The 12,176-nt window shown below is 52.9% G+C and overlaps 2 protein-coding genes across 2 annotated transcripts in view; one reads left to right on the forward strand and one right to left on the reverse strand.

Moving 5' to 3' along the window:
* The window catches only part of trpm5 (transient receptor potential cation channel, subfamily M, member 5), a 17,103-nt gene extending 8,853 nt beyond the window's left edge, over positions 1-8,250 (forward strand). Inside the window, exons 11-26 of the mRNA XM_068755705.1 lie at positions 1-187; positions 565-708; positions 1,055-1,178; positions 1,635-1,780; positions 2,010-2,122; positions 2,214-2,315; positions 4,366-4,624; positions 5,068-5,186; positions 5,260-5,392; positions 5,473-5,647; positions 6,433-6,601; positions 6,698-6,876; positions 7,025-7,157; positions 7,771-7,843; positions 7,916-8,006; positions 8,086-8,250. The exon at positions 1-187 is cut by the window's left edge and continues 161 nt beyond it. Of these exons, the coding sequence (XP_068611806.1) occupies positions 1-187; positions 565-708; positions 1,055-1,178; positions 1,635-1,780; positions 2,010-2,122; positions 2,214-2,315; positions 4,366-4,624; positions 5,068-5,186; positions 5,260-5,392; positions 5,473-5,647; positions 6,433-6,601; positions 6,698-6,876; positions 7,025-7,157; positions 7,771-7,843; positions 7,916-8,006; positions 8,086-8,228 (2,290 nt within the window). The 3' untranslated portion in view covers positions 8,229-8,250. The remainder of the gene's footprint in view (positions 188-564; positions 709-1,054; positions 1,179-1,634; positions 1,781-2,009; positions 2,123-2,213; positions 2,316-4,365; positions 4,625-5,067; positions 5,187-5,259; positions 5,393-5,472; positions 5,648-6,432; positions 6,602-6,697; positions 6,877-7,024; positions 7,158-7,770; positions 7,844-7,915; positions 8,007-8,085) is intronic.
* Positions 8,251-8,748: 498 nt separating this feature from the next.
* Positions 8,749-11,577, reverse strand: traf6 (TNF receptor-associated factor 6). The gene is made up of 7 exons (XM_068747748.1): positions 11,252-11,577; positions 10,998-11,148; positions 10,558-10,716; positions 10,412-10,483; positions 10,237-10,314; positions 9,852-10,154; positions 8,749-9,774 (listed from the first exon to the last, which is right to left on the reverse strand). The coding sequence occupies exons 1-7, from the start codon at positions 11,575-11,577 to the stop codon at positions 9,178-9,180; spliced, it is 1,686 nt and encodes a 561-aa protein (XP_068603849.1). The 3' UTR covers positions 8,749-9,177.
* Positions 11,578-12,176: the final 599 nt, after the last annotated feature.

A 12,176-nucleotide genomic window follows, 5' to 3' on the forward strand; every position in this document is an offset into this window, starting at 1 on the left:
CTTGCTCCTGAAAAAGTACGAGGAGAAGCAGATGCTGCTCGGAGCTGCAAGGACTCCGGGTCCACCCGGACACCATCCGCCAGAGCAAGGTGACCGCAAGCCCCGCTTCACACTCTACGAGGTGGCCAAGGTCCTGAAGGACTTCCTCCACGACTCCTGCAAAGGCTTCTACCAGAAGATCCCCACGGTGAGAGCTGCTCCGCTGGAGAAGCTTCCCGATCATTCTCTCTCGCAGATTCATCGGGAGCCGTTTCAGCTCGTAACGAAGCAGATATCAGTCCCTTCCGGACCTGATTCCCATCGCTGGTCCAGTCCTCGCTTTAGACTTTGGAAGGATCTCAGGCAGAGTCCAGTTCTTCGTTTTACACGGACTACATGTTGAAGATGTGAAGAGGCTCTACCTTAGTTCTCAATCAGAGGCGTTGTGGTGTAACGGTGGATGCCCTATCCACACACACACACACACACACACACACACACACACACACGAGCCCGGTACAGTGGCACGGCCGTAGCAGCAGAACCCTCGCTTCCATGGCTGAGATCAGTCTGTGTTGGTTCCAGGAGAAGCCAGCGAAGGGCCGACTGTTCCACAGCCAGAAGAACGTGGCCGAATTGGAGCAGCGCTGTGAACATCCTTGGAGGGATCTGTTCCTCTGGGCCGTCCTTCAGAACCGACAGCAGATGGCAAACTACTTCTGGGCGATGGTCAGTCACTCATTCAGCCTGGTTGTTGGGCTGCGTGGATCTGCTGAGGTTCCTCAGAAGGCCACGGTCGATGTGGACCAGCCTGGTGAAGATGCTGCTCAGGTCTGCCTTCTGGAAAAGCCCTTCTGGATAAAAGGGAGGGGGAGGGGGGGGGGGGGGATCCAATGACCTGCTGTGAGAAGAACAAGTCAAAGGTTTTCATCTCGTAACTCGAGTCTTGGCTTGTTATGATCTCGGGTTCCGTGACATCCGAGGCTGGGGGGTCTAGCGCGGCCTGCTGCACACAGCAACCCCCCCGAGAACCTCTCTAAAGCTCTAAAGTCCATTCCTGCGTTTCATCCTTCAGGGCCCTGAGGCGGTCGCCGCGGCGCTGGCGGGCTGTAAGATCCTGAAGGAGATGGCGAGGCTGGAATCTGAAGCGGAGTCTGCACGGAGCATGAAGGAGGCAAAGTACGAGCAGTTTGCCCTCGGTGAGTACAGCACCCCTCCAGACGGAGGACAGCATGTCCCAGGGTGTCCCTGAGGGGCTGACCAACCCTCCAGACGGAGGACAGCATGTCCCAGGGTGTCCCTGAGGGGCTGACCAACCCTCCAGACGGAGGACAGCATGTCCCAGGGTGTCCCTGAGGGGCTGACCAACCCTCCAGACGGAGGACAGCATGTCCCAGGGTGTCCCTGAGGGGATGACCAACCCTCCAGACGGAGGACAGCATGTCCCAGGGTGTCCCTGAGGGGCTGACCAACCCTCCAGACGGAGGACAGGATGTCCCAGGGTGTCCCTGAGGGGCTGACCAACCCTCCAGATGGAGGACAGGATGTCCCAGGGTGTCCCTGAGGGGCTGACCAACCCTCCAGATGGAGGACAGCATGTCCCAGGGTGTCCCTGAGGGGCTGACCATGTGGACATATTGCTCTTGTTGTGGCAGACGTCTTCGGAGAGTGCTACTCCAACAGCGAAGACAGGGCCTACGCTTTGTTAGTGCGGAGGACAGACTGCTGGAGCAAATCTACCGTCCTTAATCTGGCAACCGAGGCCGATGCCAAATCGTTCTTCGCTCACGACGGCGTGCAGGTAACGTGGAGACGCATCCGTTTGGTCCAGCGGCTGTTGAAGCGTTAGCTGCTGCTCATTATGCTAACCAGCTGCTACAGAACGCATGCAGGTGTGATGGTTGTACTGGTCGCTTTCTGTCAGCCATCTTGGTGAACTTCCTGTTTGATGCCGCGCCCGCCGTGTGGCTGAGCACTTTGACGTGGGTCTGTTCCAGTGTCTAACATTAACGTCACCAAATTCACCGCAGGCTCTCCTCACCAAGATCTGGTGGGGGGCGATGAGGACGGACACCGCCATCTCTAAGCTGGTGGTGTCTTTCTTCTGTCCTCCGCTCATCTGGACCAACCTCATACAGTTCAGGTAAGGAGCTGCTGTGCGCCAGCTGTGCGCCAGCTGTGCGCCAGCTGTGCGCCAGCTGTGCGCCAGCTGTGACTCTCTCTCGTGCTTCCAGTGATGAGGAACTGGAGAATCGGGATGGCCGGGAGCAGTTCGTGGAGTTAGACAGTATGGACACGGAAAAGGCTTTGCTGCTAACGGACGACGACGACCCTTTGTGAGTTTCCAATGAAGTACTGGTGAACCTTCATCCAATGAAGTACTGGTGAACCTTCATCCAGTGAAGTACTGGTGAACCTTCATCCAATGAAGTACTGGTGAACCTTCATCCAGTGAAGTATTGGTGAACCTTCATCCAGTGAAGTACTGGTGAACCTTCATCCAGTGAAGTACTGGTGAACCTTCATCCAGTGAAGTACTGGTGAACCTTCATCCAATGAAGTACTGGTGAACCTTCATCCAATGAAGTACTGGTGAACCTTCATCCAATGAAGTACTGGTGAACCTTCATCCAATGAAGTACTGGTGAACCTTCATCCAATGAAGTACTGGTGAACCTTCATCCAGTGAAGTACTGGTGAACCTTCATCCAATGAAGTACTGGTGAACCTTCATCCAATGAAGTACTGGTGAACCTTCATCCAGTGAAGTACTGGTGAACCTTCATCCAATGAAGTACTGGTGAACCTTCATCCAATGAAGTACTGGTGAACCTTCATCCAGTGAAGTACTGGTGAACCTTCATCCAGTGAAGTACTGGTGAACCTTCATCCAGTGAAGTACTGGTGAACCTTCATCCAACGAAGTACTGGTGAACCTTCATCCAGTGAAGTACTGGTGAACCTTCATCCAGTGAAGTACTGGTGAACCTTCATCCAATGAAGTACTGGTGAACCTTCATCCAGTGAAGTACTGGTGAACCTTCATCCAGTGAAGTACTGGTGAACCTTCATCCAATGAAGTACTGGTGAACCTTCATCCAATGAAGTACTGGTGAACCTTCATCCAGTGATGTACTGGTGAACCTTCATCCAGTGAAGTACTGGTGAACCTTCATCCAGTGAAGTACTGGTGAACCTTCATCCAATGAAGTACTGGGGAACCTTCATCCAATGAAGTACTGGTGAACCTTCATCCAGTGAAGTACTGGTGAACCTTCATCCAATGAAGTACTGGGGAACCTTCATCCAATGAAGTACTGGTGAACCTTCATCCAGTGAAGTACTGGTGAACCTTCATCCAGTGAAGTACTGGTGAACTTTCATCCAATGAAGTATTGGTGAACCTTCATCCAATGAAGTACTGGTGAACCTTCATCCAGTGAAGTACTGGTGAACCTTCATCCAGTGAAGTACTGGTGAACCTTCATCCAATGAAGTACTGGTGAACCTTCATCCAGTGAAGTACTGGTGAACCTTCATCCAATGAAGTACTGGTGAACCTTCATCCAGTGAAGTACTGGTGAACCTTCATCCAATGAAGTACTGGTGAACCTTCATCCAATGAAGTACTGGTGAACCTTCATCCAATGAAGTACTGGTGAACCTTCATCCAGTGAAGTACTGGTGAACCTTCATCCAATGAAGTACTGGGGAACCTTCATCCAATGAAGTACTGGTGAACCTTCATCCAATGAAGTACTGGTGAACCTTCATCCAATGAAGTACTGGTGAACCTTCATCCAGTGAAGTACTGGTGAACCTTCATCCAATGAAGTACTGGGGAACCATCCAATGAAGTATTGGTGAACCTTCATCCAGTGAAGTACTGGTGAACCTTCATCCAATGAAGTATTGGTGAACCTTCATCCAGTGAAGTACTGGTGAACCTTCATCCAATGAAGTACTGGTGAACCTTCATCCAGTGAAGTACTGGTGAACCTTCATCCAGTGAAGTACTGGTGAACCTTCATCCAGTGAAGTACTGGTGAACTTTCATCCAATGAAGTATTGGTGAACCTTCATCCAGTGAAGTACTGGTGAACCTTCATCCAGTGAAGTACTGGTGAACCTTCATCCAATGAAGTACTGGTGAACCTTCATCCAGTGAAGTATTGGTGAACCTTCATCCAGTGAATACGTGACAGAGAAAGCAGAAAACTTTTGGATTCAGTCGAATTCCAGCTCAAGCCTTTGATTTAATTATCTTCACGATGCGGAACATAATTAAAGTTACTTTAATGAGGCGTAAAGGTTGTGCTCGGTCCACTTTAACACATTATTCATAGCATTGTTAGTCCATTGCTATTTCTATGGGGTCTTCTGCAGGGACTCTTCTCCTGGAGGTCCAGCGGATCAGAGCTGCGCCGCCGTGTGGTGGCGTTTCTTACTGCGGCGCTGGCGGCGCTTCTGGAGTGCCCCGGTCACCGTGTTCCTCGGTAACGTCATAATGTACTTCGCCTTCCTCTTCCTCTTCACCTACGTTCTCCTGCTGGACTTCCGTCCGCCGCCGCCCTTCGGCCCCGGCGCCGCTGAGATCATGCTGTACTTCTGGGTCTTCACCTTGGTGCTGGAGGAGCTGAGACAGGTGAGGACAGCCACCGATTGTCCGGTAGTTCTGTCCAGCTCCCGCTGGACGTTGTCTTGCTTCGCCTCTCACCTCGGCTGAAGGCCCCACTGGTGAACAGCCTGACCTCTGACTCGGAGACAGGTCTTCATCTTCATCTTCATACCCTCCTCTTGGTCCAAGTCACAAGCACGGGCCAACAGGTTCACGGTCACCACCTTGTTCTCATCCAGCATCAGGACCTGGACCCTCTAAGTCCCTTCTGGCTCGCAGGACCATCTGAATAGAGTCCGGTGTGTGACCTGGAAGAGGACAAGCTTCCAGTTCTAAAAACACATCATTAAAAAGGACTGCAGATATCTATGAAAGCACCACTGACCCAAACACCGCTAAAAGTATTCATTCAGATTAGAACTGTTCAGGGATCAGCTGTAAGACACTTTAATTCATGGCCTGTTTTTCAGAGCTTCTTCACTGACGAAGAGATGAACATCCTGAAGAAGTTCAAACTCTACGTGGAGGACAACTGGAACAAATGTGACATGGTGGCCATCTCCCTCTTCGTTGTTGGTGTTTCATGCAGGTCGTTAGCACGCCACTGATGCTAGGCTCCCAGAGCAACGGGGGACATCATTCTGTCCCCATTCCTTTCACAGGATGGTGAAAGACACCTACGAGGCAGGAAGGACCGTTCTGGCCATCGACTTCATGGTCTTCACGCTGCGTCTGATCCACATCTTTGCCATTCATAAGCAGCTGGGCCCCAAGATTATCATTGTGGAGCGAATGGTGAGAGAAAAGGTCCCCGCCTTCTCCTAGTGGCAGTTGGAAGCTAACGCTAATGCAGCATGTCTGTCTGTCCTGGACAGATGAAGGACGTGTTCTTCTTCCTGTTCTTCCTGAGTGTGTGGCTCATTGCGTACGGCGTCGCCACCCAGGCGCTTCTGCACCCTAACGACCCCAGAATCGACTGGGTGTTCCGCAGGGCCTTGTATCGGCCCTACCTGCACATTTTTGGACAGATTCCCTTGGAGGAAATAGATGGTAAAAGAAAAGATAGAGCTTTGTCGATGCATCATGCATGCTGTGATGTCTAACCTGCATGTCCTTTCATCATGCTGTGATGTCTAACCTGCATGTCCTTTCATCATGCTGTGATGTCTAACCTGCATGTCCTTTCATCATGCTGCGATGTCTAACCTACATGTCCTTTCATCGATGCATCATGCATGCTGTGATGTCTAACCTGCATGTCCTTTCATCATGCTGTGATGTCTAACCTGCATGTCCTTTCATCATGCTGTGATGTCTAACCTGCATGTCCTTTCATCATGCTGCGATGTCTAACCTACATGTCCTTTCATCGATGCATCATGCATGCTGTGATGTCTAACCTGCATGTCCTTTCATCATGCTGTGATGTCTAACCTGCATGTCCTTTCATCATGCTGCGATGTCTAACCTGCATGTCCTTTCATCATGCATGCTGTGATGTCTAACCTGCATGTCCTTTCATCATGCATGCTGTGATGTCTAACCTGCATGTCCTTTCATCATGCATGATGTGATGTCTAACCTGCATGTCCTTTCATCATGTTGTGATGTCTAACCTGCATGTCCTTTCATCATGCATGATGTGATGTCTAACCTGCATGTCCTTTCATCATGCTGCGATGTCTAACCTGCATGTCCTTTCATCATGCATGCTGTGATGTCTAACCTGCATGTCCTTTCATCATGCATGCTGTGATGTCTAACCTGCATGTCCTTTCATCATGCATGATGTGATGTCTAACCTGCATGTCCTGTTTGTCACCAAACGAGAACAGCCGCTCGCATGCCTGCGATGAACTGCACCGATGACTCGCAGGAGATCATCGCGGGGTTACGGCCGCCGTGTCCCAACATCTACGCCAACTGGCTGGTCATCCTGCTGCTGGTTATCTTCCTCCTCGTCACCAACGTCCTGCTGCTCAACCTGCTGATCGCCATGTTCAGGTAAGAGGCTGCAGGTCCACAGGTCTGTCAGACAACACTGCATCAGCTGCTGCTCCTTTGAAGTGTCTCACTGGTTGGTCCTCGTCTCCTCACCAGCTACACGTTCCAGGTAGTGCAAGGCAACACAGACATCTTCTGGAAGTTCCAGAGGTACAACTTGATTGTGGAATACCACAGCCGTCCAGCACTGGCGCCGCCCTTCATCATCATCAGCCATCTCTCTCAGCTCCTCCTCAGCCTGGTCAAACAGCCAGAGTCCAAGCAAGAGCATCTCGGTATGAAGGTCGCCCTGCGGCCTGCGTTGACCGTCGCTGGACTTCACGTCCTTCCTGTCTGTCTGTCAGCAATACAGCAAACAGTGTGCTTGTTGCTCCTCCCTCCAAATGTGTGTGTGTGTGTGTGTGTGTGTGTGTGTGTCGGCAGAGAGAGAACTGCCGGTCGGCCTTGATCAGAGGCTGATAACATGGGAGACGGTGCAGAAGGAGAACTACCTGGCCAAACTGGAACGGCAGCACTGGGAGAGCAGTGAGGAGCGACTCAAGCACACCTCCTCAAAGTGACGCTCACGTTCCTCTCACGTTCCTCTCACGTTCCTCTCACGTTCCTCTCACGTTCCTCTCACGTTCCTCTCACGTTCCCCTCACGTTCCTCTCACGTTCCTCTCACGTTCCTCTCACGTTCCCCTCACGTTCCTCTCACGTTCCCCTCACGTTCCTCTCACGTTCCTCTCACGTTCCCCTCACGTTCCTCTCACGTTCCTCTCACGTTCCTCTCACGTTCCCCTCACGTTCCTCTCACGTTCCTCTCACGTTCCTCTCACGTTCCCCTCACGTTCCTCTCACGTTCCTCTCACGTTCCCCTCACGTTCCTCTCACGTTCCTCTCACGTTCCTCTCACGTTCCCCTCACGTTCCTCTCACGTTCCTCTCACGTTCCTCTCACGTTCCTCTCACGTTCCCCTCACGTTCCTCTCACGTTCCTCTCACGTTCCTCTCACGTTCCCCTCACGTTCCTCTCACGTTCCCCTCACGTTCCTCTCACGTTCCTCTCACGTTCCTCTCACGTTCCCCTCACGTTCCCCTCACGTTCCCCTCACGTTCCTCTCACGTTCCTCTCGTGCGTTTTCGCAGCACTCGATGTGCTTTTAACTGATTTTTGCCTGTGGCTAAGGGTTCAGAGCTTGCTGAGAATTGTTGGTGGGTTGAAGGACCAAGAGAAGCGGCTGGCGACCGTGGACACTCAGGTGAACCTCGATCTTTTTGGCTTCAGTCTGAGTCACTCCTGCATGCACCTGTTGTCTCTGGCTTTGTCTCAGGTGCGGTACTGCGGGGAGGTGTTGTCCTGGATGGCGGAATGCTTCGCTCAAAGCACCCTCAAGTGTGGAAAAGAAGCTCCCAAAACTCCAAGTGAGACAAAAGCAGCACACGCTGCCACACAGGTTGCATTGGTGCATTCCTCCCAAGGTAACACGGCTCGATGCTTCAGTGTGTCTAACAGGCTCTCAGCCAATCAGCACCAAGGAGGCACGCCAAAGCCGAGACAAAGGCGTCAAGCTGCAAGAGAGCGCCCCCAAAGCAGGGCGCCCAGGATGCGCAGCGGCCCACACGGTCCCGTACGACCACGAATGAATAGCTTGAGGACGTGAGACGTCCCCCATGATGTGTAGTTAGGGGGGGGGGGGGGGGGGGACGACTAAAATTGTGTTTGCAAAGTAAACCTTCCAGCCTTAGGAGTTTGACGCTGAAATCACGAGTTATAGCTTTTGCATGTCGGGACACGTTAATGCTGCAGCTGTTTGATGCATTCGGTGACGAAAGAAGGAATGGGACACGCCCACATTGCTCTCCCACTCAGACATTATGGAGACGTCGGAAAAGGCCATCAAAGGCGCATTTCCAGAGACACAGAACCTAAAACAATATTCAAATCCACAAATCACAATGTATGATTTTTAAATCTGAAATTACGTATTAGAACACCTGCCAATCAGCAAGAATTTATTAGATCGAACGTTAGAGCAGTCGCCGGCGTCCGCTGATTCACCTGAACGAGTAGCACCTGTCTGAGGTCGTTGGCTGCATAAAATGTTTCCTTCGGTGATGAACTGAAGAACAATAAACATTCAGAGACCAGTCCTTGTGAATTCATCTTTAATTTAAGTCCCGCGTTAGCAGCCAGGCCGAACCACACCTGAAAGGCGTTACGCTCCAACGTGGAGACGGCGAGCCATGATGCGTTCAAGACGAGCCTTCTAGAAACAGCCATCAACATCGAGTCCCCCGCTCCGCCCCCCTGCACTCAGCGGCGTGAAGAAGCTTCGTTTCCGTTAGACTAGCGTAAGAAGCATGTACAAAACCCAGCAGCCGAATCAGCTGATCCACGTGCAGTTCCTGTGACGGGACAGAAAAACGACTTCAACGTCGCCAGAGCGTCTTTAACATTCGGTGCTGTTGAGAAGCAGATCAGGAGAGCATCGTATGTAGTAATATTTAGAGTACACGTTAAATACATTCTCCTCATGATGTCCATCATTATTTAAAAGTCTCCACACAGTGACCCAGGCTTTAGTCCGGCCCTCTAAACCGAGGCCTCGGGCCCTCGAGGCTGCACCACCGGCCCCTCGCGGTGGAACACGCTGTCGAAACGGGACGTCACCTCGCAGCGGATAAGCAGAGTATCGTCTTTCACAAAGGCTCGCTGGCTCAGCTGATTCAGGTGCAGAAAGGTGACGTAGCCGAACCCCTTGGGGTTGCGTTGGATGGTGGGCTTCTGGAAAGCTTGTAGGTCTGGTCTAGTCTCCATCAGCTCGATGTGGTGCTGCCCCTCCGGGCCCTGGTCTAAGATGGCGAGCCGGATGGTGCCCTGGAATGGCCAAGTGAGCTGTGAATCAAATGCTCCCTGCATGGTGTGGACAAACAGGGAGATGAAGTTGGAGCAGCGTGGGGCGTTGGGGGTCTGTAGGTGCAAGCGGAGGCACAGCTTGTAGCCCGGGCGGCCTGTGTAGAAGCCAGGGCTGTGCTCAACCACCGGCAGGCCCGCTTCCTGGTTCCGCAAGTGGCCGGAGAAACCTTTGAGGGGCCAGATGAAGATACCGTGAGACTGCTGGGTCTCCAGCTCCTCCACCTTCTCCTCCAGCAGGGACACGCGACGCCGGAGCTCTGCCAGCTGGCCTGTCTGTGGGAATAACGCACGACGGTGAGGGCGAAGGTGGATGCGAGGACAGAAGCGCAGAGATCAGAGGCATCCGTTACCTGCGTCTCTTTCAAGATGATGAGCTCCCGGAGCTGGTGGTCCTGCTTCACCAACCGTCTGTCCATCTCGCCGAGCCGCTGCATCTCCTCGTTGGGCTGCGACGGAGCACAGCTGCTGCTGCAGCTCGCAGCTCCAGCGCAGGCTGCTGCTGCTGCAGCTCCTCGGTCCTCAGAGGGTCCTAGCGACCACAGGGGCTTGGGTGTGGGGCCGTTGAGACTCGCGCCACGCAGGAACTCAGCCATGTAGTGCAGGTGCATCTGAGTGAACTCCTGCATGTGCTGCGCCAGGTTGTGGCGCAGCATCTGCAGAGAACAAGGCGTTGCGTGATGTAGTCAACAAACACCAGAAGACGTGTGACGCGCGAGCTCGGACCCGGTCACCGACCCTTTCTTTACAGCCGAAGGTGCTGAAGTTACAGACCATGGGGGCTTTAGGGCACTCTGTGTCACAGTGGGATTCCACCTGGAACAAGAGCTTCACTTCAGCTTCACTCAGATCTGCGACCAGCATTCCCAGACAGGAATGACCACGCCGTACCGTCGGCGTGTCCGTCACGCACCTGGTCCCTGATCAGAGTCAGCTCACAGTACAGGCACGTCACGCTGGCGAAGGGACACTGCAGCCCATGGAGCTGCAGGCGCGGCAGAAAGCAGATCGAGACCAGACTCCACCGTCACACAACGCAGAGCGAGCGCCGAGCGTTACCTCTCTCTCTTCATACACAAAGCTCGCCAAACAATCTGGACACGACACAAGTCTCCTGGGACACTCCACAGCTTCGTGTTCCTCCAGGTGGCTCTTTCTCACCGACCGCTGGCATTGCAGGCAAGGCGCAGTCGCAAACGGACAGAGGCCCGAATGATTCTGAAAGGACAAGCAGGCTGAAACAGTGTCCTTCCGTGGCCACTAGGGGATGCTGCTCTCGGCATGTACTTCGGTTCGGATCCACAGAGACGACAAGCTGAGCAGCTGCTCGTGTTCTTCATTCACAGAACCGGACTGAACCCTGAAACCCAAACGTGACGTCCTAAAGACTCCCACAATTACTGCTCGGGTAGGACCAGGCGGTTCTGGGACGACTTCTTTAAAGATCTTTGTTCTGACCTGAATTCAACGTCAGAGGTTCCTGTCATCTCGATTCTTACCTCTAGATGTCTGAGCTCCATTTTCTCAGCACAACCAGAATTCGGACAGCGAACGGTGAGAGACAGAATCTCACGTTTGGCAAAGTTATCGGGAAACAGCTGGTCTTCTGACAGCTTCTCGTTGTCCACAGGGCACCTCTGACCTGTATCGCTATTTTGTGAGAGCAAGAACAGCAACGGGTTACCGTGAGCGTGAAACGAGGAAGGAATAGCAGCTGTTACAGAACGTGGGGGGGGGGGGCACTGCAGCATACCGAATAGACTTCTCGATGCAGTTCTTGCAGAAACGGTGGCCACAAGGTGTTTGGATGGCGTTCCTCAAAGCCATAAGACAGATGGGACACTCATATTTACTCTCTAAGGGTGGCTCAAAATCCACATCGTAGCCCTGCAGGGGCGCGGCAGCGTGAAAACTGGTGGAGCTGCTGCCGATGAAGGCGCCCGGGCTCTCTGCAGGACCTGGAAGGGACTCGCGCTCCTTCACTAGCATTGCTAACGCACAGCTGGACAGCTCTCCACCGACAGCTCCCTCGTAGCTGTCCTCCTGCAGCCCCCCCTTGCTGCCGTCTGAGAAAGCCATCTGTGGGCGGAGGGACGGGATTAGAGCTTGTAAATAAATATTCCACAAAGTGCCCTCTGCAGCGACACGGGGCGGGGCTTCCACAGCGTTCAACAAGCAGTGGGACAAAGGGGGCGGAGACTGCATCAAATCCAGTTCTGGGGCCGGGGAAAGGGGCGTGGCGTGAGATCTTAAATGCATTCCAAGGGGAATTCTTGTCATTTATAGTTAACTCAATAACAACAGTTGCTTCATCGTTTAGCATCACATCCAGGAATCAGCTAGAAACTAAAATTCAACACAGTGTGGACCTCTGCCGAATAAAGTTCTGCTGGGCCATCCTGGCCCATGGGTCAGCTCACCCGCCTAACCCTGACCTTAACCCAACCACCTAACCCTAACCTTAACCCAGCCACCTAACCCTAACCTTAACCCAGCCACCTAACCCTAACCCTAACCCCAGCTCACCCGCCTAACCCTGACCTTAACCCAACCACCTAACCCTAACCTTAACCCAGCCACCTAACCCTAACCTTAACCCAGCCACCTAACCCTAACCCTAACCCTAACCCCAGCTCACCCACCTAACCCTAACCCTAACCCTAACCTTAACCCAGCTC

This window comes from Brachionichthys hirsutus, chromosome 1 (assembly GCF_040956055.1).
Source record: "Brachionichthys hirsutus isolate HB-005 chromosome 1, CSIRO-AGI_Bhir_v1, whole genome shotgun sequence".
NCBI classification, from domain to species: Eukaryota; Metazoa; Chordata; class Actinopteri; order Lophiiformes; family Brachionichthyidae; genus Brachionichthys; species Brachionichthys hirsutus.

Excerpts from the sequence above, each read along its gene's own strand:
- traf6 (XM_068747748.1), bottom strand. The coding sequence starts at position 11,577 with ATGGCTTTCTCAGACGGCAGCAAGGGGGGGCTGCAGGAGGACAGCTAC. Across the intron at positions 10,484-10,557 it reads TTGTGTATGAAGAGAGAGAG|CTCCATGGGCTGCAGTGTCC; the intron begins GTAACGCTCGGC and ends CCGCGCCTGCAG. Across the intron at positions 10,315-10,411 it reads TGACTCTGATCAGGGACCAG|GTGGAATCCCACTGTGACAC; the intron begins GTGCGTGACGGA and ends CTCTTGTTCCAG.